Here is a 25,840-nt window from a genome sequence, read left to right as displayed (position 1 = left end):
ACGAAGACGATGAGGGAAATGACGACAGATTATGCAGATCACTGATCAGTGATGGCCATGTACAAAATGATCAGCTAGATCTTCAAATGCATGTCTTTTACTATTGCACATAACTGCAGCAAAAATACGACCGGTCTGTTCCGTATTTTTTTGAGAATTGACAGCGTAGAAGAGTAAGAGAGGCGCGGAATTCTGATTTGTCTTATTTCTCGTTTTTTTGTTAATGGCACATGCCGTGCCAGCCGGGAATTCTCGTATGATTAAATATTGTCAGTACGAGCAAAGTCTAAAATGACAAGAAAATCTATTTAAGTGGCGGGCTATTCGATTAGTAACCGCTCAGGTGCATAACCGTTACGAAAGAACGAATAATAGAGTCAAATTTGCTAGGCGCCCAGCTGTCCTAACCAGAAAGCGCGATGAACTCGTTATTGTATAACCGTCGTTCCCGAAAGGATCAATTAACTATATGCACCTACCTATCTCTGTCGCTTCCAATTCGATAGGCTTGCGAGATCATGCCTGAAGGTTCTTGCCCAGATAGCTTGGGGCACCTACTAGGTGTAGCCAAGGGTCGTTCCAGCTTGCACTGCCACCACAAGTTACAGTCTAGTCCAATGGTTTGGAATTTTCAAGCCAGGCGTTAAAACGCGCAGTGTCTCAGCGCCAAAAATGTAGAGCGACACATGTATCTGCCAATAGCTACGATGTCATTAACGTGTTTCGATTTTCGTCTCAACCATTTAGGATAAATTCGTTGACTATCGCGAAAGGGAACAGCGATGATTGAATAGATCTGCATGCACCTACAAGTCTAGTGACAATTTATCATCTGCTCAGGTGGCAGGGTGGTTAGTTATATGTCCTATGATGCAATTACTTCACCTCCAAAGTGCTCTGAACGTTCGAAATGCTTGTGGTGGGCTGGCCGTTTGGCTTCAAATCTTGGCGGTAACAAATCATGTTTTTTAAGAAACAACTAGCCTAAAGCGGTTGGAGCCCCAAACAAGCACATGCAGCTGGGAACTCTGAATGGCCAAATTGGTCACGAACCATTACACGTGCAGGTGGAGTTACGATGCTGTACGATGTCGTACTAAGTGACATACTACCAAAAAGAGAATAGCGAATACAATTGAATATTTAATTTTATGCTAGTTCAAGGGAAGTACGGATCTACAACACGTCCCGGCCGCGTAATTTCAAATGTCCCTGCTTTGCCCAGGTGCATTCCCTATTGTGCTGGAGTCCGGGGGGAAGAGCGAAGACCCCCCTGCCACTTCTGCCACTCTCCTTCAATTCAACCCTTTCTTTCCAAGGTTGTTCTTTCTACAATCAACAATTGAAGTCGCTCACTACGAACCCTCTCTTTTTCTTAAAAAATCCCTTTCCAGTTTTTATCCGCCACTCTAAAATAACATCATCGAACGGTTGCTACTAATCAGTAGGAAACACCCATTCCGCGAACGGGTCCCGTCGCCTTCGAATGCGAATCCCTTCTTAATTCCTCTAACCCCCTTTTTTAACCTTTTTTCCCTTCAATACCACCACCGCGCTCGTTTATTGGGAGGTGTGTTCGGCTAGGACCGACGACGAAAGGGATATTCTCAATTTGACGCCTTACTCTCGCTATCACGATTTTCTACCTTCTTCCGGATTAGTATCGAGGCCCTTCGCTTGACTCGGGACAATCGATATATCCCTTTGTCGACTCATGTTTAGGCCTTAAACCTTTCTACGAATGTAATTGACGGTCGACAAAGGAACACGCATCGATTCTCGTAACAACGGTACTCTTCGGTATAGAGGCAGAATAATTATTTTTAATCACACGACGGACTAAACAATCCTCAAAAAGATAGCAACGATGTGGTTTTCGACGTTAAGATCAATCCTGCTAATATCATGGCTCTCGGCACTCCTTCCGGGCACCGCCGCAGAGCCCATGCTCATCTCGAACTCGTTGAACGCTTGCCAGGAAGACTCCATGTTTACGGCAAGTCTGTTCAAGGTCGTCTATACACCGAATAACAATACAGCTTTCCTCAACATTGTAGCAACATCATCCGTCGAAGGTAACGTCGTGTTCGACGTCGCTATTTCAGCATACGGTTACACGATTATCCAGACTACTGTCGACCCCTGTAAAGTTGGATTGGCTGGTCTCTGCCCCATGACTGCGGGTAAGATTCCGCTAAAATTCAACTTGCCTGTTGGTGAAGAAGCCGCCTCTCAGATTCCCGGTATCGCGTATACGTTCCCCGACTTGGACGCCACCGTCCGCGTCTTCCTGAACTTGACTGATACCGGCAAGAGTGTGGCTTGCGTTGAGGCCGATATCTCCAATGGAAAGACGGTTGATTTGATTGCTGTGAAGTGGGTTCTCGCCATTATCGCTGGCCTGATTCTCTGCTCCTCGGCCATTATCAACGGTCTAGGTCACTCGAATGCCGCCGCTCACATTGCTTCCGGTGCTCTTTCGTTATTCGGCTTCTTCCAGGCCCAGGCTATGCTCGGTCTAACTTCGATCCATCTCCCGCCTGTCGTTCAATCGTGGACCCAGGATTTCCAGTGGTCTATGGGTATTATCAACGTCGACTTCATGCAGGACATCTTCACTTGGTATCAGCGAGCTACTGGCGGAACACCTTCTACTATTTTCGACTCTTTGACAACTGTTTCCGTTCAGGTCGAAAAGCGTGCCCTGTCTGTTCTCCCGGAAGCTGCCGCGGATTTGTACCGACGATCAGTTGCCATTCTTCCGCGTGCTGCTGGATCATTGATGAAGCGAGCCAATGTCATGACTGGTTCCGGTAGTTACATCGTGTATGGTATTCAGCGTGTTGCCTTCAAGGCCGGCATCGAGACGACAAACCTCTTCATGACTGGTTTGACATTTTTCTGTCTACTCGTAGTCTTCACTATCGGCGCCGTTGCAGCATTCAAGGGAATCTGCGAGCTCGCTGTTAAGCAGAAGTGGATGAAGCCTGACACGTTCCTCGAGTTCCGCAACGGATGGCTTACGGTCCTTAAGGGTATCTTGTTCCGTCTTACCCTTATCGGATATCCCCAAATGGCTATTCTATGCCTCTGGGAATTCACCCAAGTGGACTCTCCTGCCGAGGTGGTTTTGGCTGTCTTCTTCATCGTTGGAATGTCGATTACTCTAGGATGGGCCGCTTCCAAGGTCGTTCGAATTGCTCGTCGTTCCGTTGCCATGCACCGAAACCCCGCCTACATCCTTTTCTCGGATCCTCAGGCATTGAACAAGTGGGGATTCTTGTATATCCAGTTCCGTGCTTCCGCCTACTACTTCATCATCCCGATTCTCGGATATACCCTAGTTAAGGCCATGTTTCTCGCATTTTCGCAGGGCAATAGTACTGCTCAGGCTATTGGATTCCTTCTCATCGAAGCCGGAGCTCTGATTGCTGCTAGCGTTCTCCGACCGTGGATGGATAAGAGCACCAATTCGTTCAATATTGCCATTTGTGCTATTAACTTCATTAACGCCATCTTCCTCTTAATTTTCTCGGATGTGTTCAATCAGCCTGCTTTGGTTAACGGTGTTATCGGTCTCATTTTGTTTATCCTTAATGCTATTTTCGCCACTGTCCTCTTAATTATGGTCATTGTTTCGACTACCTTGGTCTTCTATCGCAAGAACCCCGATACTCGTTACCAGTTTATGGCTGATGACCGAGCGTCTTTTATGAAGTCGCAATCTCAGCTCACTGGTACAACCGAGCTAGACGCCCTTGCCGCAACCGCTCGTGGCGACAAGGCTGGTTACAAGCCCGGTCTAGATCTTGATGATGACAACGAATCGATCACTTCAGCCGACATGCGCCGCCGCACGGACACCTCGACTTTGACTGTTCCTGCAGGCGGCCCCCCCGGCGGTTACAGGAACAGCAGGCCGAACCCTCCCCAGTCTCCAGTAGACCCATCTGTGCCTCTATTCCCGGCTAACAGTGGTTCGCAAAGAGCACCGAGCCCATATGGCGGTAGCTCTGCCGGGCGGTCAGTGAACAGCGGCAGCCCTCCCAGTTACAGAGCACAGAACAACGCCAGGTGAGTTAAATCATGTTCGATTCTTCTTAGACATAGGCTAATCAGATTTCAGTCCTTGGCAACGAGGGGCAGGTTATGATCATTAGGCAACGGTCATAACGCCGAGGGGAGGAGGTTTCTTCTAGCTAGACTTAGTCTAGGCGTTTGTTCAAACGGGGTTACTATCATGACAAATGGGGCCGGAGTTAATTGCTTGGATCTGCATATACAGGAGGACAGCTCTGCGGAGGATTTCTAACTTCAAAACGAAGCGACCATAGGGTACTAAAACAGTACCGCTGACGAAAGCATCAACTTTACCAAACCAACCACCCTTTTTTATACTCTTCAAATCTTGTACCAGGAACCTAGCCTTACGACACGGGCGTGACAAATGCGTTAATAGCATCAGGAGGCGTCGTCAGGGGAAAGGGGGTTAATGTTTAACACAACATCGTACCACCACCTGTATCAACTTGGATTGCAGTTGTAAATACTTAGCACTCGGAGATTCGCGAGGGGTTTCAAAAAGATTTTTTTCCAAGAGACCAGGGAACAGCTGGCCTGGCGGAGTTGGGGTATGAAATTTTCAGGTTACCACACCGTTATAGACCGTCGTCGATACCGATGGCGAGTATGTTGATAGTTAATTGATTCTGTCAAATTACGGTTTTATAAGATTATGTTTGTATGTTTTGAAGGGGTGTTCGGTTGTGGTCATGAGCGAGTTTTAGTTGGATAATACTTTTGAGAGGAGAGTAGAAACTTGGAGTTCTTCTATTTCTGTGTAAATATTAATGCTTTTTAGTTGTTCATGTTGAGCTTTCACTTTCAACAGTGCCTCAACTTCTGAGGGTATGACAACAACCTGTGAATAAATATGGAATATATGCTATGTAATGGGATTAGTAAAATATTTCGATACCTGTGGGATGGTTCGATTTCTTGTTGTGAGGAAATTATAGACGATGAAGATTGATACTTGTTGACCAATTACAGGCAATCCTTAACAACCAGTGTGGTCTAAAGGGGAAGCATTACACGAGCTGCCATGACCCACACCATCTTTACCAGATGCTACCAATTAAATTCCAGTAGAACGAACCTCCAATGTCTAGCCAACTATCTCTTCCCCGACACTAGCGAAATGATGTTATAAAATAGCCTATTGGCGCAGCATTTGGACGAGTTATAGACCATGGCGGGCTAGACGAGACGTTGACATGTAGTGTGATTGTAACTATCATGCAAGCATTGCCCTATAAGATCCAGAACGACGTCGTATCTGACCCATCTCCAAATGACTACCTGCTCACTATAGACTATAGTCTATCTCAATGGTCACAAACCAATTGAATTTTAACTATCGATCGCATACTCTTTACTGATTACGAATCATACTAGAGAAATGTGCCCTTGTAGCTAACCCGGCACTACTGATCTGCTGGGATCTATGTATAATCATGGGATAGTAGGTGTGGGTATACCTTCGGCGATAGGGAGTTAGGTAGACGAGTACTTAAAACGAAAACGCACATTTGAGTATGCGTCATAGGTATATATTATAACGTAGCTGCCTATCCGCTTTGGCATAATGGTGTCCGGTAATTGTGTGATACATGGGATGAGGCGAAATGGGATTCTAGATCTGATACTTGAGCCGCATGATTACGTTGCAATCGCCATCCTCGCCGTCTATATCAAGCTTGAAACCCCTAGCCCTTCCTCTTGCCATCAGTATACATCCATATATATATCCCCTCATCACCCGGACTAGGATCCCTACACATTTCACCAACTACTACTTACCTACTAGGTACCCACCACATACCCAAACCCCCCATCCCCCAAAAAACACCATGTCCACCCCCCTAGTCTGGCTCATCACAGGAGCCACAGCCGGCTTCGGCCTCGAACTGGCCAAAGTCGCCGCCGAGCGCGGCGACCGCGTCATCGGCACCTCGCGGAACCCGTCCTCCGCCGCCGCCATACCCGGAGTCACGCTCGCGCGCCTCAACCACAACGAGTCGCTGGACTGCGTGAAAAAAGACATCGACGCGATCTTCGCGACCCACGGCCCCATCGACATCATCGTTAATAACGCGGCGTACGTGCAGACGGGAACAGTGGAGGAGCTGACGCCCGAGGAGACGATGCGCCAGTTCCAGGCGAATGTGTTTGGGCCGGTGAATGTGTACCGTGCTGTTTTGCCGCACTTACGGGCGAGGGAGGTAAGTGAGAAAGAAGTGGAGGAGGGGAGGTTTGGGAGGGGAGCGTTGGTGACGGTGGGGTCGATAGCGGCGTGGTTTAGGATGGACAGCGCGGCGGCGTATAACGCGGCGAAAGCGGCGCTGCGGCAGATGACGATCGGGCTGGCGGCGGAGGTGGCGCAGTTCGGGGTGCGGCATACGCTGCTTGAGCCTGGGTTCTACCGCACGGAGTTATTGAAGCCTGGGGCGAATTTTGGGAGTACGGTTGGTGGGACGAGGATCGAGGCGTATAGGGAGATGAATGAACGGATGGATGAGGCGTTTAGGTGGTTTCATAAGAATCAGCTTGGGGATACGAGGAGGGGGTGTGAGCTTATTTATGAGATTGTTACGGGAACGGGGGTTGCGGAGGGGAGGAAGTTGCCGGAGATGGTGCCGCTGGGAGGGGATGCGGTTACGGAGATTAGGAGGTGTGCCGGGAGGGCGCTGGACGCGGTTGATGAGTGGGAGGATGTGGCGAGGTTGAGTGATATTCCCGGGGCGGCTACGGGGTGGACTAGTTGATTTGCTTGTTTGGTGATGGGGGGATGAGTATGAAATGTGGTAGAAAATTATGAGAGGTGGTGAAGAATGATTACTAGGGATATATGATAGAGTAGGAGGTCGTGATGTAAGAGTTATCTTACGTAAGGGCAAGCAACAGATATCCCTGATATTCTAGTCCGTAACCAGTACTTAACTTTTATATGTCGTGCTATCTTCTAGGTTCACATTGTACTTGATTCAGCCTCATTGCGAGATATACAAATGGGTACATAGCTGGTACATATGAGTTATTTTGTTGAGGTTTGTGGCTTGCAGCGCCAGTGTAACTCCGGATGATCTTGTATGATGAAATGGCTTTACTTTTGCTATTTTATAATGTTACACATTTCTATATTTCTTGCTCAAATATGAAGCCTCGTATTTCCCAGGCAGAGGATATGATAGCTGAGTAGATGGCTGGAATTGAGAAATATCATGAAATATCTTCATGAAGTTGAGGTAGTTGGAAAATTGAATAGGGGCTTTTATATAGCCTATATAGGCATATAAGCTCGGTTAATACTATATAGCAGGATTTTATGCACATAAAGGGTTCTTATGACAAAGATATTTCTATATGCGAGATACCCCACGATAGCTGCAACTTAACTTAAAACATCCTCATTCTTAAGCTACATCCTACCATACCTAGGTCATAATTATATAGCGACTACTCTCGTCCTTTGATTGTGGAGCCCTTTCTCCGCCTTCTTTTTGTCTTTACCGATGTTTTAATAGATGTTATGGCCGTCTTCGTGGTAGCTGCCTCGAGAGATACTATTCACCTTCTGATATCATAGTAACTGTAGTAACACGCGACACTTCGCGATGGCGGCCATTGCCTCTCCCCCTCTACCAACAGTCGTACCAGCTCAGCTAGGCTTTTTAGCTATATACAATCCTTCGCTAGGGACGACTGACGAAACCTTAGATGACCAGATTGTCTACTATGCCTCCGTAAACACCCAGACCAAGAAACGGCGCCACCGCTCGCGGGGCAAACCTATCGATAGCATCTCCCAAGAAGAACGGAATGAGCGGCTGAGGCAGATTGGTCTGGCGCAGGGTATGGTCGAGTTTAGTCGCGGGTTCTCTGATGATAAACCCCTCGATACTATAGAGACAGAGAAGAGCCGCGTTGTTCTACACGAATTAGAGCCGGGCTGGTGGATCTTGGCTGTGAGTATATGTAGTTTCCATTGTCCAAATTTGAATGCTAATACATGCTATCTTAGTCAGTTGATTTAACGAAGCTACCTCTCCCGCCGCGACTCGGCGCTCCCGTCCCAAACCAGAAAGACAATACGTCGGAGAATGTCGAATATTCGTCTCGAGAACTCAAACCGGCCGCTCTTCTTATGCAAGATCTTTTACGCGCCCACTCTATATTCCTACTACACCACGCGGCGTCCTTAAGCGCTTTGTTTGTCCGGTCGAAACGGTCCAAATTCATTAGTATATTAAGTCGATATTGGGATTTATTCTTGTCAACATGGGACGTCATGTTACATGGGAATCCTGCCACTAGCTTATTTGGGGGTATAAAAATTGCTGCCTGTGGCGAGCTCGGCGTTGGCGTCGGCGAGGAGGAGCGTGGGAGCGGCGAAAGAGAAGTTCTAGAAGGGTTCGTCGATAGAGTCGAGGGCTTAATAGACTTAATCGTATGCAAATTCGGCTCTTCGGAATCCGCAGTAGGCGAAGACTCTTCTAAAGATCCTAAGTTGACTGATGGACCAACCAAAAAATGGCTCGGTACCGGAGAAGAACCTGGAGCGGAAGATGGCGCTATATTCCTAGGTGTTGGTTCTCTCACTCGAAAGTCGCTGCGTGATGTTACCTACTGGATGGAAGACCTCTACACCTGGGGCGAGGATGCCTATGGAGTAAGAGAAAGTCCGGCTTCGATACGCCAAGCTAGGAAATCTAAGAAACGTACCTCACCAAGCAGTAATGATGCGGTTAGGGGTTCTGTGAAAATTCCAGAAGCAAACGACCCGAACAATTCAAAACAACCAAGCACGCAAGACCAACCAACGGATCCTCAAGATTTAGAAAATGCGCCACCAAAGAATGCAGAAGATGCGACCGAGGAAAGTGGTGTCAATAAATTCATGAGCTACCTTAAGATGGGCTATGGCACACATTGGACATTAGGTAACGCTGGTGGAAGCGAAGAAACTGTCCAAGAAGAGACCATACCTATAGAAAGTTCAAAAAAGGATGAGATACCTCCCAATAATTCCCATCGCTCCAAGAAAGTAAGCGGTGATTCGGGCCACTACCTGATCGGACTCCGCGGCGATGTTGAAGAGACTAGTACCGTCGAGCATGCCGAAAATAGGGAGCAATCTGACACCCCACCCGAAGAGGTTGGATATAATTCAAGAGTCCTGCTTCGAACTCTTATCGTAGAGCTAGAGAATACAAAACGGCCCGAAGCTGAAATGACCCGGGATTTTGGAAGCCAAGACAATGAACTTGCTAGTCACAAGAATGCTCAGGGTCCGGTATCTCATTTTGACAGTCAAGACCGCAACAAAACTCACAAAGTGCGCGTGGTGGTATACGTTAACAAGCCATTCGTATATACGTTCCTATTCCAGAATCGAACGGACTCTTTGGCCTGGGAAGGACTCTACAGGTCATTACACTATCAACTTGCGCCGCTTCGGAAACCGTTAGCTACGTCTACAGCTTATCGCCCTGGGAGACCGGATATAGGGGCTGTAGGACCCCATATATTTGATCTCATCTGGGATCCGGAAGCTATGACAGTTCACTCTACAATCCCCAGTATACCGACGCCGGGACATATGCTGCAGGAAAACGCACAACCCGTCTGGTCGCGGGTCGAGGCAATAAATACTCATCATCAAATTCTCAACACATACATCACAACATCAACAGATCCGTCTGAACTAGAACGTACCTGCAAGACTAGTCGCGGGTGGTGGATCGTCTGGACACGCATAATAGGAAAAGACGGTATCCAGTCTTCATCTTCTTCGCTGCCACCAGATCCTTCGGACATAAGCATCCCACATAGCGAGTCGGCGGAGAGCGTGGACTCGCAGAGCAGGCCAAAGCGAGGGAAGGTCGGAAAAGAGATATTCCTTATTCGCAGAGCGGGCGAACACACGAGGCTCAGGGGCCTAAGCAGCTCGTATGCCGAGGGAGGCGGTGGTTGGACTGATGGTGCAAGTCGACTTGCGCAGGGTATTGGCGTGGATACGAAAAAGTATATCGAGGGACTATTGAGCCTGGGTCGGTGAGAGACCGTGTAGGTTTACGAGGCTTGATCTATGAAGCGCTAAGACTGGCGCGAAAGCTAAGATGACAGATGGAATAATTGCGCATTTTAGATGATCTCTGGCAAGGTTGCTAAGACCCCTCCAGCCCTGTGATGATGGGACACGACCATGGAAGACACGTGGTGGATAAGCGACATACTGAGTTTTAGACAGAGTAGCTCAATGTGGAGGATGATTATGAAGATTGGCAGAGATATGATAATAAGTGCTGGTTCAAACACAAACCAAGCCATGATAACGAGAAGGACAAGAATAAAGGAATTCAACCTTAAATTTATTTCATATTGATTAAAATAAAATATGGGATACATGGTACCAAGTGAGTTTTTCTTGATGCGAAGAAATCATACTAACCCTTTATCAAAGCGTAGGACAATGATGATAGTCCGAGCATGAGAGCAATAACAACACCCTAAGAACCCAAGTCCTCCCTAACAGCATTTACTCCTTCTAGTACCTGCCTAGGTAGTAGTAGGGCAGAACTTTGTGTAGTAGCCAAGGTTAATTATTTATTATCATGTGGAATCTACATCAAGAGAAAGAGCAACTCATCTTGTCAAGGAAGTTTAAATATTCTGCCCTAATAGCCCGCATAGCTTGAACTTTCCCCTGAAGAGCTTCATTTTCAATCTTTTACCTCCTATCATTTGCTTTCTGGATATACCACCATAGGCATCGTTGATTGTCAATAATCGCCAGCCGTCACATCATGTGGGCATATTTTTGCGTACTATCATCTTTTATCATTCCTGTGGCGCTCATACTTTGGATTTAGTGCTTCATACAACTTATGAGCATTTTGACAGGCCTCAGAACCTAACTTGCGTATGTCTAACAAGAGTACACTCAGGACTAATTCAACGTCGAGACAAAATCGATAATTTCCCGTACTGCTTTCCCTATCTAACCTGCACCCACCTTTTGGATGATTTTTTCTCAAACAGCCAGATCATAAAATCCACTATTTCAACAAGGCAGGGGGGAAGTGCCTATATAAACTAACAATCATTTAATTTACAACACGATGTCAAAACAACAAATGGGAGAAGAAACACCGGAGCCAAAGGACCCATCACACCAGCCAGTCAAGGCAGTCCCCTCCCCTAGAACCTTGGCGGATATCAAGGACAAACTCGAAGCAATTAAGAAACTAAAAGTCAACGCCCTTCTTCTAAGATCGAGCGACGCTCGAGAACGCTTCCCTGAATTTCCTCAGCTACATGATCTAACATGGCTTACCCTTCACAACAAGATTAAACTGGCTATAACATTCGCTGAGGATTTCTTGAAGAAGGCTGATTCTACTGGTTGGTTACGCGAGCAAGCAAGCTTCCCAGGACAGGGCAATAGGAGGAAGTGGTCACGGGAAATGAGGTACTCTTGCGAGAAGGCTATAACTATGCTAGAAGATGTTACTGCGCTGCAGAGCCAGATACTAGCGGGTCAGCACAGGAAGCCCGAAGGTGAAAAGCAGCTCAAAAGTCCCGAGTTTCCCCCGTGGGCCGTTCGACCGGCTCGTCATCAACTTCCGGATCCGCGAACCCACTATCACAGCAAAACCCAGCATCTTATCAATCCATACTATTATGTCCCTCTTAAACATTTAACGAGGCGAGGCAAGGGCGCCGGTGATACCGAACGTTTCCGCGTTATCTTACGCCCAGATGTTGTGACACTGGAGGAGAGGAAGTCTTCACGAGAGCAGAACGATAACCACCCACCACTCTTACCTATTAAGCATGTGCCCCTGAGCAAAATAGCAAAAAGGATGCCTCTACACAAAGGATATCAAAATTCTGCAAAACCTCTGGCGATTTTCATGGAAGAGATAGAAACCAGCAGTAGAGATGGACATCCGCCAACACGTTTGCCTGACCCTGAGCTAGCCCATGCAGTAAGAGCTAGCCATGAATCTAATGATGGCCAAACCGAGTTACCCAGTATTCACGAAGGTATGTATATAGTCAGATATATTCTAGATTAAGTTCCGTCTGATGCCAACGAACCCTAGTCTTTTCCAACGACGAGTTTACGAAGACGAGTTTCGCCGGTGAGTCCTTCAAAACGATATTCTTTTCAGTATAGAGTGGTCAAAGTGCTTATAAATACTATAAAGATCAGATCGAGACTCGAAAACAGCTCTCTCATCCGCAGAGGAAGAGAAAGGTCGACACGCGTGTTGGAGAAGGTCAGTACGACTGAACTTAATTATTTCCGAAAATCCCACCCCCTGTTTTTATTCGTCTTCTTTATTACGCAAAACCCCTAACTTCATGCCCTTCCCATATTCCGGCGTTCCTATATGTAAATTAACTCATCTAACCCTACCTAAAATGTATACAGATGATCTCCGCAAATTCCAGCCAGGATTGAGGAAATCTATGAAAACTTCCGACTTCCGCATCGCTGTCCGCCATGTGCACAACACAGGCGAGTTGCAGGTGTGCGAATACTTTGCCGACCGTAGTCAACCCTACCGTGCGCAGGATCACTGGGGCAACTTCAAGAGAAAGAGTTGAAGCCTCTCGCATCTTGTGGAACGTCCACGGATAATAGGATTAATCTGGTGTTCCCTTCCATTTGACATAGTGAAAGCGTCGATCAAATTAGAGGCGAGGTGTTCCTGGGTGTCGAAGTAGAAATATGCGTTTGGGTAGGAAAGTGGCTTTTTGAAGAGGTTCTCTATCATGGCTTTCGAGAGAAATCCGTGGTCCAGTAGAGATGAATCGGGGGTGTATTTGTTACCAGCCATCGAAATCGTGGGGTGGAATTCTGTGTGCCTTCTTGTTATCTGACAGTGAAATAGTATTGAAATTGTATGCTCCTAAGAGATGCTCCCTTCACCACTCCCTCTATAGTAGATATTCATACTATGGCTCGGCAAAACGGTGTAAGTACTGTACACGAAGTGGCCAATCCACTAGGCAGCAATCCACAGTCTGCAGAGTGAAGGATAAATAGCATAGTAAAGTCACGTATTCTATCGGCGGCATTAGATCAACAGCCTTGCTAGCAATGGTCCAGTTGGTTATGTGCCTCAGACACCACATCTTACCCGCTTTAAAGACCCCCCTGAAATGGGGTCGGTCCAGGGTTCGATTCCCGACGATTGCAAAAAAATTAAATTAGAACAATCTAGAAAAAAATTAGGAAAAGATCTATAAAAAAAAATAGAAAAATATTATCCAAACAGACAATCGATCCAAGCAATCTCAGGGGCCTGAAATGGAGTGGCAAAGAAATACCCAATAGCGGGGGCGCAGTAGTCAGGAGCCGATCAACAATACCTGAGCTGGGCCTTGAGGAGGAGACTCTTCCTCTTTTTGCTGGTGTATCTTACATTGATGTTTTATTCGACTCACATTCATTCGCCTTTTATGAGTAGAATAATTTGATCTATTGAACTCACGACTTAAGGGGTTAGAGTCTATTTACCTGCCCGCTATTACTTATGTACGTATTCAGGCATCGAACATGTCCAGGGGGATATCCCCGACGACGTGGAGATCGAGAAAAGTACTACTTATATGGGTGACGATTGGTTAGGATGAGTATAAGCTGGGAATGAAAGTTTGCCTACCGTTTCACAAGGGGACATAGCAAGTATTAGAGCGCCGTATTACCCACGCTACTAGCTAGAATATAATACAACTACATTACGATACGAAGATATATACAAGTCACTCAAATCACCGCAACACACATAGCACGAATCACAAAACACAAAAGAGAGCAAGTAAAGTTAAACCGGCCGAAACCGTTCCCATTCCTAATCCTTTCTACCCAGTAATTTAATATATGCAAAAGAATCGAAGTCTATATCCCACCCCCATATTCGTTCGCCCTTCAGATTGGACCTGCGTAGCCAACCGATCCGAACAAGGCTATGATAAGCCGTTATAACCACCCCATCTTTTCGTATTCCCCTGTGGTATCTTGCCGAGCAGCCCTAGCATATCCGATGCTAAAGGCACGTACGTACGTAATTCAAAAAATTGTATCGCGAGAACAAATGTGTCATCAAGGCCAGGTTTTAGAACAAACGATGCCCGTTTTCAGTCGTCAGATAGTGGGATCCCATATATCCGGTGGGTAAATTTTATCACGCCGAGATCTCTCAAAGATATAGGAAAACAGATTTTGACGCCGAGGATTTTTCCCAGGCGCGAGAAACAAGGGACCGGTAAATGGCAGGATACAAGGTAAATAGACGAATTCGTTTACTCGTTGATGACCCATGAGGCCTCTAGGCGACCGCCGTCCAAAGAACCGAATAGGTCTTCGAAGGTGTGGGGAGTGACGTCGATGGCATGGCCAGAGCAGCCATCGCAGCGGTCACGGATGGTGGCGGTGGTGGTCTTGCCGTCGGATGTAGTGATGGTGATGGTCTTGTCGCAAAGAGGATGCGCAGGTTGGTTGATACCATAGCTAGTAGCAGTGCTAATAGCGTCCCAGAAAGCCTTGGGAATAGCGACAATGTTCGTGCTGTCGTCCTTGCCGGTATCTTCGTAGCCACAGGCGCCTAGCGCCGCATTGTAGTAGGTGATATCACCAGAGAACTTCTCGTTGTACGGGATTCCATCACTGCCAGTGCTGCCACCAGAGCTGGCGCTGGACGTCGGTGCCACGGCAGAGTAAGTGCTGCTGGTTGAGGGAGTGACAGGCGCCGCCGTAGTGGTCGGTTGAGTGGGTGCCACGTAAGTGCTTGTAGGAGCCTGAGTTGAGGTTGAGTAGGTGGTAGCTTTTGCGATGCTAACAACAGTGGTTGGCGTTGAGGGCTGGGCCTGAGTTGTGGGAGACTCCACTACTGGAGCTGCGCTGCTAGTGCTGTAGCTGGATCCAGTGTCAGGCTGGAAGAACTGGGCGGGAGTACCACTGCTAGCAGGAGCAAGGGTTTGTGTGGTCTCGTCATCAATGATGACGGTAGCGGTCTCCCAGACGGTTTCCCACTCGGTAACAAGATCTCGCTTGGCGTGGTGGTGACGGTGGTGACCATGGGGCTGAGCAACGGCGGTCGAGGCCAATAGGGCAGCGGCAATAGCAACGGACTTCATGTTGACTGATGTTTTTGTTATGAGCTTGAAAAGACTAAATCAAGATTGTACGATTTGCGATATGCGAGCGAATCAAGGATCCAGCCAAGGGGGAAATCTTCAAAAGCGTTGTTAAGGAGGCGTAACAAAGAACTTCGATGTTGTTGTTCTTCGATTCTTTTACTTCCGTAAGGACCGATACCTAGCAGTGACAATTCCAGATCTCTGATTCAGAGAATGAATGTGATGGAGCAGCTGTACGGATAATGAATGTATACAGTGAGCACTGCTCTTGAAAAGAATGGACAAGATCTATAGACGTTGGAAATGCACAAAAGGTTAGGGAGTAAAAGTGGAAGTTAACAAAACGGAAGGAATGCAAGGGGAGTTTATTTATTTTGCAGGGGAAACAAAAATCTTCTCGTGGAGGCCGCAGAAGCGCAAAAGCGCAAGGAAACAGCAGCCCAGCAGGCCAGGAACAGACAGGGGGCGGAAAGACAAGAGATGGAGTAAGGAAAGAACATGGTAAGTTCCCTGTCTGCTCACTGTCCACTCCCTGCCAGCTCCCTGCCTGATGTACACTAGCCGTACCTGATGAATTTTGACAATCTCATCTAATTGGTCGGAGTTAGTTGAAACATTCCGCAGCTGGAAGTTCCCAGATGTGTTTTCCTTGTGCCTTCTCGTTTTTGGAACGTTCTGACCAATGAGCAACGTCAAATACCCGGACAGAAAAAAGAGGAGTCCAACGTGGCTGATGTTGGTCATTAGCGGGCCAGCTAGGGCTTGTGCTAGGGCGTACCCTGGACGTACCTGAATGATACCTTAACATTAATGCAAGGTACCGCTGATGCCCTGGATGCCGTCAGCGAGAGAGCCAATGAGGTGACCGGGCTGTCCCTGAAAAGGGGGACTCCAGTAACTTTAAAAGTTAATCACTCAATTAGAAGCAGGCACCACAGGACCGCACAGGACCAACTTGCGACGATCGTTTTTACCATTTTCTGCTATCTTTCCTTTGCTTTAACCATTCCGACTATTTGATCTTCTTACAAACTTACCGCATGTGCCAGCAATATCCTATCCTGACTACGCCGTATGTACGAGGTCTCCACGTCCGACCACGTTGCTTTGCGTGGAAGGGCTGAAGCGTTCGAACTACTTTTTTGTGGCACTTAGTGAGATCGCTTCGAGCAATTCTAGCGACTTCCAGCCAGCCTCTCTCGCTATCCAATCCCCGCATCGCGAGGTATTTATTACCTAACGAGAACTCACGAATTCGTCCATTAATTCGTCGGGTGAGTGGAGCGACACTTACTATGCATTAAATCTCTAAAAAGCATCTGATATTGTTCCCGCGATATCACTCGGTCCGATGCTAGTTTGTCCTTCACAATCGAGATATTTTCCCAGTTAATGGAATTGTGGGAAGTGTGTGGGCGCCGCTAAACGAGATCTACGGAATCCGGACTTGTCTACTAGGTATTCTGCAGGTTCTTTAATATTACTAAGACTGTAAGAGTCTTAAGATTCGAATGTCGGTTTAAAGGTCCTATTATCCGGATCGCTGCAGGACATTGTAGCCGTTCCACCACTTCTACCTTGGTTATGAAGTACATCTTTGGGTACCTAAGGTAGTCGCCAATTTCTCCACGCTGCAGCAACCCGAGTGTCGGGCTTCACCTCCCTTACTGCGATTGCAGCCTTGTTAGGAGCAGTCTTCGGTCATCTGCATCATGTCGGCCATCTGTACTCTGTCGTCATAGGACGGCCGAGTTTACATTCGGTCTCTGAAGTAAGGTAATAGTAAGCGAGTGAGGCGTTCTGTTTAAAAGCGTGGCTTTCGCAGCTTTGTGTGACATGCCAGCTGGTCTTGTTTAAAATTTTTATCTAGGTACTTGCTTACCCAGGTACGACCTCTTGATAGTTTCACCTCATCACATACAGATCATCACCAACCGGGTCGTCTCGAATTCAGATCGTCGTTGCTTTTCGAATCTCTGGAAACATATCTCGCCAACGAGAATGTTAAGATGGTACGAAATTTAAGTTATGGTACCAGCCTCCGGGTGAAGCCGGAGTATGGCGTCGAAGGTGCCAACTCTCACTCGCTACTCAACGCCATTTATGTCTCAAATTATCAGCCGACCTTTTATTTTCGTGATGTGTCCCCTCTCCGCCGATCTCTTCCAACACTATGATGTAAATCTAACATATAGTATTTATCTTGCACTTGCATACTAAGGTCCAAGTCAAAAAGCTCAGCCATTAGAAAAATACACTACACGGTGTGAATAGATTCCTAATCAAACGGTTTTGGTCACTAGGCGAATATGCTAAACTTTTGACCTAGACGTTCGTAGACGCGGGAATGAATAGACTGGATTCATAGCTCTTGCTGGTCGTTTCAGAAACTAGAAATATTGACCCGAACTGCAATTCGACCATAGACAATGGAGAAGCTAGAGGTGTCAAGATAGGCTAATATCTTAGTCACCGCTTTTCCGCCCCTAATTCAATTTCCACGACATAGGGCGACGCGGCGCTGCCACTATGTGTTAACGCAGAAAGCTGATACAGTAGCTTGAAATTTCGTAATGTTAATCTCAGCTACTTCTCCGTTCTCTTTACATTTTATCCTAGCTTCATATTATTCTCTACACGGCTGCTCTTGCCCTTAGGATGAAAGGGTTATAAATTTTGAGAGTGTCTTCAAGATAACCTGGGCAACGATGACCTTCTCATAATCTCGAATTCATCCGGGATCTAGAACTCACCTCCGGCGTAGATGTGGCCGAAGCCAGCCCCGAAAGACAACGGGGTGGATATTTCCCAGTCGATCAAGCTGGTGACCTCGCATTTCTCGTCGATGAACACGTTCACGTCGTTAATATCCTAATGGATGCCTAACCTACAGAAGCAGCTGGATAAATTTAGCAAGCCTCTTGGCGAAGCTCCTAACAGTTTCTTTGTAGGGGCGAATATCTTCCAATGACGCCCTAAGGCGATTGAAGCTCAGCTCTAACAGATTTAGTACCAGCAGGTACTTTGAGAGAAAGTCTGTGCTCTGCATGAACAGGAGAGAAATGACACTATTGCATTACCTCAATACCCCAGCATCATGTTGGGATTAATTCTATTTTGCTTTATTTTGCTTTGCTTTTACCCAGTAGACGGTAGTACAAAGCCAGCGCCAGGCAGCGAACCGTCAACCTAAATCATCGAGATACACGCCTACGGGATCACACATGAAAAGCAGTGGTACCCGAATCGCCCGAACTCGTCCCAGTAGAAATTGTTTTCTCAAGGTAAGCTCGACTTCGGCGATAGCCATTGGTTATCTACTTCTATAAAAGTAAAACGTCTACGTCTCTATGCATGATGCGTGTATGATGGTTCTAACCTGCGCCTTCCCGTCTTTATGACTTGCCTTGGCCCTGGCCTTACACCTGCAGTAACCGACGTCATGCTGTTTCCATTAGACACACAGACGCCTTGGTAGTAACCTCTATGATTTCTAGCAACACGTGAGGAAAGAGAGGAGGGGTAGCAGAACAGCCCCCTACGTAGAAGCCTGAAAGGTATACAGAAACAGCCCCTCCCGACAAAAGACCGGGCGCTCGTCGTCCACAACTTCAGTCACCTTGAACATCTTCTGCGCCTTCTTGAGGAACTGCATATCGGCGCGTCTCCGCTTCTTGAAGCAGAAGTAGATGGTGGCTTCCGGACACAGCGTAAGCAGGTCCGATAGCGTGGCTAGCAGGAGCGGGAAGGCGGGCTCGAAGTACACGCAGTCGGCCGCGAGGACCACGTTCGGCTTCAGGGCTACCACGGCTGCGGGAAGCGGCTCGCCCCTGAGATGTGGGAATGGCGTGTGTTAGTATAGGGTTGACTAGGTGTGCTTGGCTACCCAAATAGCTGCACGTAGGCGCGGGGATCGACGACGCTGTGGCGCGCGAGACCCCGTGGGGAAGTAAAACGCGAGGGGGGGAACACTAACCAGTTCAAAATCGCGGCTTGCACTTTCCCCTCGAGGTTGTTCAGGGCGATGTTGTGTTCCATCAGCGAATGCATCTCCAGCTGATCCGTGACGAACAGAGGGGTCGTCCCGACCGCGCAACCCCGGGCCACCGCCAAGCCTACCAAGCCGCCTCCGGCCCCTAGTTCTAATCTATATCGTGGACGAGGGTTGTTAGCGACTAACCGACTACCTAAATATGTATGTAACTCGCTCATGTCTCATCTCGTTATATCACGCCATATATAATAAGTACGGCATACAGCATACAATACACAACTCAGTATTACAGCACATAGAAATAGAAAGGATATCAGGGATAAAGACTACTCACATCCTCGCCTCCCGCAAGTCCTCCCGATGGTACCGCAGCATATGCCGTCCCAGCACCATCCCGGCGGGCCAAGTCTGGCCCCCGCACCCGGACGCCAGGTCCTCGCGCAGCCGCAGCGGCTCCGCCAGAAGCCCGTCGAAGCCGATCTCCGCCGTGCCCGCGGCCTTGTACGCCGGCAGCGGCGACAGGTCCTCGCCGATGGCTAGGGGGCTGAAGTCCGGGGAGTCCGGGGCCGGGGGTGGTTGGGGTGGTAGCATTTTTCTTCTTTCTTCTTTCTTTCGGCTGTTGCTTAGGACTAGGTTGGTTGGTGCGTGGATAGGCTAGGTACTTGGCTACCTAGAGGTGTAGTTGTTCTTTGCCATGATGATGATTATGACGGAGCGGATCTCGGAAGCGGGAAAACTACTAGGAGGGTAGGTGCAAGAGACAGAGCCTAAACTGTTTGAAGTCGGGCTCCGGCCCCGGAAAACAGAGTTTGCTGCATCCTGAACTGGGTCCAGCTCCCGTTGAAAGTCAAAAGTCTATCGGGGTCCAGAACGTCGACGCCCGCTTATTTTCGCTATCTTGCTATCTTGTCATATGGGTACCCGCCGCTCGCGTAATTCAATTAGGTTAGGGTACGGAAATTTGAAGGATTTCACTTTGAAACTTTTGTGTTGGTATGGCTGGGACGGGTTAGAGCTTGTGGCTGAGGTTATCGAGAATGGCTGGTGCTTCTGGTGCTGGTGCTGGTAAATAAATGTCTCACTCCGTTGCGAGACATTTGGTTGGAATTCTTCGATCGGTGATCCACCAGCCAACCAGCAAATGTGCTCCATTAGAATCGAGTTACGAGGCTTCGGAGGCATGTAGCTAACTATTGCCAGTTATATGATTTCTACAATATTCTCGTTTATGATGCTGTGAAGTCCCAGCTAAGCTTTCTATAATTGGAGGAGCCATTAAGATCTGCCAATCAGGGGCCTGGTTTTCTTCCCATCCATGTCCGGTACTCCTCACCTAAGGTGAACTGGGATGGATGAAACAACATCTGAATAGTTTCAATTTCTTGTGTTAAGAATCTAAACGGTAAAGAGATGTCATGGATTTGTTGTATAGCTGATAGGAAATAATAATCCGAACTTATTTCAGAAACTCCGGTCGAAACTATTAGCACTCCGATCACATCCAGAATGAAATGGGCTTATCGGACGTCACACAAGCTTACTCTAGAAAAGCACGATTCAATCAAGCCTCTCATTTGAATGTGAAAGTCGAATATAAATGTCATACTATTCCAAGAAATGGTTATCTTAACTATATCAATCTATAATCACCAAAAACGTGGTTGGGGATGAAACCACGATGCTCTATCATTTTCCGATCGAATAGATCACTCACCTCATGCTTCACAATGTCTTTTCCATTACATCATACAACCAACCCATCAGACTATCTTCTCGCATCTCCAGCTTCCGCCGAGACTGAAACTCAATGGTCGTAAATGGCCAACCAAAAATACTTCAACTTAGAGTGAAACGACCGCTTTCTCGAGAATCCCGTAGTGCTAGTGTATCAAGTCCCAAATAGCCTGCTCTGACACGTCTCTTCTCGTGGCTCACGAGATAAATATTGAATAGCCATGCCACGATATCTTGTCGAAGGACTGGCTTTCTTTATTAAAGTGCTTCAAATTTCTAGTGTGTCTCCCTTGGAGTAAGACACGCCTACCCAGGTACGGAATGCGATCGTCCTCCCACCTAAGGTGATCGATGTCGGCGCGTGGCTAAGACATTAGAATTCCACCAGCCCTACGCGATTATACGCAACGACGCGCTAATTGCCTGTCAAAGTGGTGTAGAAACTGCTCTGCGCGATGAGACCCCTCCAACCCCCCTTTCGTCATTATCGAATCCGCGCGCCTCGCGGGCTCGACGATGGCCTTCCAACGCAGGGCGGGATGAGGCAAAGCCAGGAACAAGGGAGGCCGACGTGATTGCTGAAGAATGGCTTGTTGGTATACTGTCGGCGTTGAGCCGATTTTCGCTCTCTTTGCATCTTCTCTTGTTCAGCACACGAAAGTACGATCCCTAGTTACGAGAACCGCGATCACAACCTCGCATTCGGTTCGAACTGGCATTATCGCCATCCGATCTTGCAACGACTCTGCTTTCGACGGCGTAGTCGGATTCTCCCACATGTTAACGGTTTCGCCGGCTGTTATACATCACGATGGCAGTGGGGTGTAAGAACGGCTTCGCATTTGGTGCGGCTGCAGCTGCAGTTTTAGCAACTCTCGCGCGCGCCGCCCCGATCGATAACTTCCCAATCAACTCTCAACTACCGCCTGTAGCCCGAATCTCAGAAGCTTTCGAGTTCATCTTCTCCCCGATAACATTCTCCTCTCCCTCAGATATCACGTACCGCCTCGAAAACGCGCCGAAATGGCTTTCCATCGATAGCGACTCGCGACGACTCTTTGGAACGCCGAGTGATGAAGACGTCCCGCCTGGAGAGGTCGTCGGAGTCCCAATCCAACTAGTTGCGGAAGACGAGACGGGCTCGACAACAGCGACCCCGACTTTAGTTGTATCCAGAAATAAGACGCCGAAAATCTCTATACCTCTCTCAGAACAGCTCCCAAAACTTGGGACGTATATAGCACCTTCATCCATACACTTCCATCCATCTACAGAATTTTCTTTCAGCTTCGACAAGCAAACGTTCCGCACAGATGTCGGAGACGGTGGGCTTAACTATTATGCCGTATCTGGCGACAACGTACCTCTCCCTTCTTGGATAACTTTTAATACCGACGACCTCACATTTTCCGGCAAGACGCCTCCTTTCGAATCTTTAGTCCAACCCCCGCAAACATTTACTTTCCAACTAGTTGCGTCAGATGTCGTGGGGTTCGCATCTATCTCGGCGCCTTTCTCGATCGTGGTAGGAAATCACGAATTAATTGCCGATCCACCAATAGTCAAGCTCAATGCAACACAAGGGAAGACCTTCGAATTTAAGGGTCTGCAGAACGCTTTAAAGCTTGACAACAACCCCCTAAAGCCAGAAGATGTCGACAGTATTTCTGCAGTCGACTTACCACCCTGGATGTCCTTCGATGATAAGACATGGGTGTTGAAGGGTAAACCCGACGATACCGCCGAATCGTCTAACATCACCATATCCGTCACAGACAAATACACCGACACATTGAACCTCACAATTTCGGTTCATTTTAGCCTGTTCCTCTCTGACTTGCCAGATCTCGACCTCAAATCGGGCGATGACTTCAAATTCGATCTGAGGAAGTATCTCTCGAACCCTTCTGATATCCGGGTTACGATGAAGAACGATAAGGATTCGCATTGGGCAGAATTTAACACATCGTCCTTCATCCTCTCTGGATCGGTACCTGAGCCCAAATCAGCGAAATCCGTGTCAATGCCGCATGTAATTTTCAATGCTGCATCAAAACATACGAATGACACTGAAACTAAAACCATGAACATACACATCGACTCACCGACTCCCTCCTCTCACGAAAGCTCACCTAAACCGAGCAATGAACCGGAAGATGACGGCCAGGAAGAGTCGAACAAGAACTTACTATGGTTACTTGTAATACCGATATTCTTAGCATTTGCTGGGATCATAGTCCTTCTTTTCCACATCCGAAGGCGACGCCACCAGCCAAGGAGACTTGAGGTGTCCGGACCCTTACCGGGGAGCTTTATGGCCAACCGCCCCGGAAGCTATGACAAGGGCTCCGGCTCCGGTCAAACCGACAGGACAATGGTGAATGTAGTACCACCGCGCCTTTCTAAAGCGACTTTATCGGCGCAGAATATCCGAAACTCGGCGGGTGCCACGAACCAACGTGCCTCGCGGACGGAAACGAGTTCAAGTTTAACAGGAAACATACTGCCACATGCTATGATGGCAATGTATTCCAGGGCAAAATCGCCCGAGCATAGCGTCATTCTAGAGGGGAGTAGCTCTGTGTCCGGGGGACGTAGTCAGCCTTCTCCGCCACTGATGATAGGGGCGACGGACGAGATCAGTCTATTATCGGATACTAGTCTCGGAGAAGGGGATGCATATATCGTGCAAGCACAGTCGTATACCATCCCTCGGGGGCCTCGCCAAGATCCAACACGTAATCTCTCAGTCCCAACGAATCCGGAGCCGTTTAGTATACAAAACACGCCGGAGATCGCATATATCGCAGGCGGCAGACATGATTCCAGTTCAGACGACGCGGTCCCGCCACCAATCGGCTATGCTACACAGCCAAAGCCGGCACAGCAGGAAGATACGGGATTGACACTTCGTGATGTCGGTAAAAGGATATCTAATTTATGGAAGAGAGAGAGCAAGGTCCAGCTTCCGGAGGAGCAGGTGCGGAATAGTATGCACAGCAGCTCCACGGACCAGACAACTTACACGAGTATCCTGACATCTGGACTAACCAATGGAGCCGAAGAGGAAGAGGCCACAACGAGCATGAACTTGGTCGCAAAACCGACTATAATACATATACCCAGCAGGCCGGGAGAAGTGCGACAGGTGAGCAGGAGGGTAAGCGAATCTTCGCCACTCTTCGGCGGTCGGTCACTCATACAATCACCGCGAAACTTCGGCTTAGTGAATCATTCACCCGAAACAGTAATACAGGCGAGCCCAGAGCTTCCGCCAAACCTAGAAGATTTCGCAAACCCTCGCAATAGCGATTCGTCGTGGGATCGGATTGCCAGGAACTCCTTGGGCATCGCATATAAAGACCTTATTACCGAGCCGGAGAAGGTCATCCCACGTCAAGAATCTCCCATAGATCCAGCTCAACACGAGAACTGGATAATACATAATAGAGCTCAGGATTTGTTATCCCCGGGCCAATGGATCCAGCCAAGCACGACCGTCAACGTCAACATGGTGGGAATAGCGCGTACCTCGCCTTTCAACACATCTAGCGAACTGCCGAGATTACCGCCTACGACGGCACTGGCGATGTCTAAGGGCGAAGGGAAAGGTAGAATGGAGATGAGCCGCCCATCGCCGAACTCTACGCTGCAGAGTACGCCGTCGCTTACATCGAGGTCTGATAAATCGTACTCATCGCGGGACGAGCTTTTCTTCAACACCCGCAGCCACAGGCAAAAGACGCCTGGCGGATTTCGTCTAGCAACGCAGACGCCGTCACCGGATCACGGATGGGATGCGCCGAACCGGCCCTTACCCGAGACGCCCGTGCGCAGCAGAGCGCCGCTAGCAGATCGGACCAATAACGCATACTACGGCCCTACAGGGGGAGACGGGCCAAGCTTCGGCATTGAGAACGTGCCTTCCAAGAACTGGAAATCGACGAGGAGCCTCAAGAGCGCGAAAAGCTTGCGCAGCGTCTGGGCCGATGAGGATGACGAGGACGCGTGGGAGGATATACGCCCGCCGACGACTATTGATGGGTGGGAGGACGATAGCGAGGGGAGCTTTACGGTTTATATCTAATGATGTCTGTTGTGTGATGTGAGAGAGGGGAAATATGATACCTAGATACTTAGTAATGTTATTAGTCTGCTGTTGGGCATACGTCGTAAGCAATGAGAATCTCGTTGATTATGAAGTTGGTAGTTTGATTAATTCGGTGCGAAGATCTGTGATATTTTTAGTAAGCCGCGTAGTTGATTAAGGGTCATCGATGATCCAGTCAGAAACAACGTGTAATTGGAAAACCCCTGGGTCTTCATTTAGGTGTGTGTTGGTATCAGAGACGGAGCCGGATGGATAGAATACGGCAAAGTGTCACCTCTTCGGCATAAGTGTATCTCCTTGATGTCACTTCAAGAAACGCTCGTGGATCCGGGATGCCCGGAACAGACCGAAACCGAGGCCGGGGTTGGGGGTCAAGGTTGCATGCATTCACATCGCCGCTCCGGGAAATCCGAAAGAGGAGTAATTGCAGCTATATTGTGGTGTTTATAGCCATGTTGGTGGCACACGTGGATTGTGATATGGAGATAAGTATCCCCATCTGGCATCAATGGCTTTGCCCGACGGCGATTCAGCCATTATCGTCATATTGCATTGTTTAGAGCACTGAAATATGCTTGTGTATCGACACTTGCGAGCTTATATGATTGTGATCTGGTAATGTGATGATCAATACTCGATGCGTATTTCTTGTCGAGAGTTGAGGGTGAGGCGAGGCGGCAATGCCTCTCCCCTGCATAGGAAGCTTATCTCCTTGCGGTATGAGATGCATGCTATCCCGGGAGCTCAGTGACATTCATAGATGGCGTCCATCGAGGCGCTTTTCA

The 25,840-nt window shown here is 48.1% G+C and overlaps 7 protein-coding genes across 7 annotated transcripts; 5 read left to right on the top strand and 2 right to left on the bottom strand.

Annotated features, from left to right (window-relative positions):
• The first annotated feature begins 1,654 nt into the window (after nucleotides 1-1,654).
• GGS22DRAFT_55450 (TRP-domain-containing protein) lies at nucleotides 1,655-4,191 on the top strand. Its single transcript, XM_047967409.1, has 2 exons — nucleotides 1,655-4,074; nucleotides 4,127-4,191. Exons 1-2 carry the CDS (start codon nucleotides 1,868-1,870, stop codon nucleotides 4,158-4,160), a joined length of 2,241 nt encoding a protein of 746 aa, XP_047815560.1. The 5' UTR covers nucleotides 1,655-1,867; the 3' UTR covers nucleotides 4,161-4,191.
• Nucleotides 4,192-5,912: 1,721 nt separating this feature from the next.
• Nucleotides 5,913-6,827, top strand: GGS22DRAFT_191912 (uncharacterized protein; the record flags this gene model as incomplete). The annotated part of the gene is made up of 1 exon (XM_047965184.1): nucleotides 5,913-6,827. One exon carries the CDS (start codon nucleotides 5,913-5,915, stop codon nucleotides 6,825-6,827), a length of 915 nt encoding a protein of 304 aa, XP_047815559.1.
• Nucleotides 6,828-7,467: 640 nt separating this feature from the next.
• On the top strand, nucleotides 7,468-10,407 carry GGS22DRAFT_55435 (uncharacterized protein). Its single transcript, XM_047967408.1, has 2 exons — nucleotides 7,468-8,027; nucleotides 8,084-10,407. Exons 1-2 carry the CDS (start codon nucleotides 7,677-7,679, stop codon nucleotides 10,118-10,120), a joined length of 2,388 nt encoding a protein of 795 aa, XP_047815558.1. The 5' UTR covers nucleotides 7,468-7,676; the 3' UTR covers nucleotides 10,121-10,407.
• A 730-nt stretch (nucleotides 10,408-11,137) lies between these two features.
• GGS22DRAFT_196271 (uncharacterized protein) lies at nucleotides 11,138-12,678 on the top strand (the record flags this gene model as incomplete). Its single annotated transcript, XM_047965804.1, has 4 exons — nucleotides 11,138-12,111; nucleotides 12,171-12,209; nucleotides 12,276-12,347; nucleotides 12,503-12,678. Exons 1-4 carry the CDS (start codon nucleotides 11,184-11,186, stop codon nucleotides 12,676-12,678), a joined length of 1,215 nt encoding a protein of 404 aa, XP_047815557.1. The 5' UTR covers nucleotides 11,138-11,183.
• A 1,218-nt stretch (nucleotides 12,679-13,896) lies between these two features.
• On the bottom strand, nucleotides 13,897-15,867 carry GGS22DRAFT_171686 (uncharacterized protein). Its single transcript, XM_047962648.1, has one exon. The coding sequence runs from the start codon at nucleotides 15,211-15,213 to the stop codon at nucleotides 14,380-14,382; it is 834 nt and encodes a 277-aa protein (XP_047815556.1). The 5' UTR covers nucleotides 15,214-15,867; the 3' UTR covers nucleotides 13,897-14,379.
• A 2,782-nt stretch (nucleotides 15,868-18,649) lies between these two features.
• Nucleotides 18,650-19,960, bottom strand: GGS22DRAFT_55404 (putative methyltransferase-domain-containing protein). The gene is made up of 3 exons (XM_047967407.1): nucleotides 19,545-19,960; nucleotides 19,193-19,363; nucleotides 18,650-19,046 (listed from the first exon to the last, which is right to left on the bottom strand). Exons 1-3 carry the CDS (start codon nucleotides 19,799-19,801, stop codon nucleotides 18,755-18,757), a joined length of 720 nt encoding a protein of 239 aa, XP_047815555.1. The 5' UTR covers nucleotides 19,802-19,960; the 3' UTR covers nucleotides 18,650-18,754.
• A 1,795-nt stretch (nucleotides 19,961-21,755) lies between these two features.
• GGS22DRAFT_191907 (uncharacterized protein) lies at nucleotides 21,756-25,031 on the top strand (the record flags this gene model as incomplete). Its single annotated transcript, XM_047965183.1, has 1 exon — nucleotides 21,756-25,031. One exon carries the CDS (start codon nucleotides 21,756-21,758, stop codon nucleotides 25,029-25,031), a length of 3,276 nt encoding a protein of 1,091 aa, XP_047815554.1.
• Between the last annotated feature and the right edge of the window lie 809 nt (nucleotides 25,032-25,840).

This window comes from Annulohypoxylon maeteangense (assembly GCF_022496945.1).
Source record: "Annulohypoxylon maeteangense strain CBS 123835 unplaced genomic scaffold GGS22scaffold_18, whole genome shotgun sequence".
Taxonomy (NCBI): Eukaryota; Fungi; Ascomycota; class Sordariomycetes; order Xylariales; family Hypoxylaceae; genus Annulohypoxylon; species Annulohypoxylon maeteangense.
The sequence above is the reverse complement of the archived record's forward strand: the minus strand, read 5'-3'. Positions and strand labels throughout refer to the sequence as shown.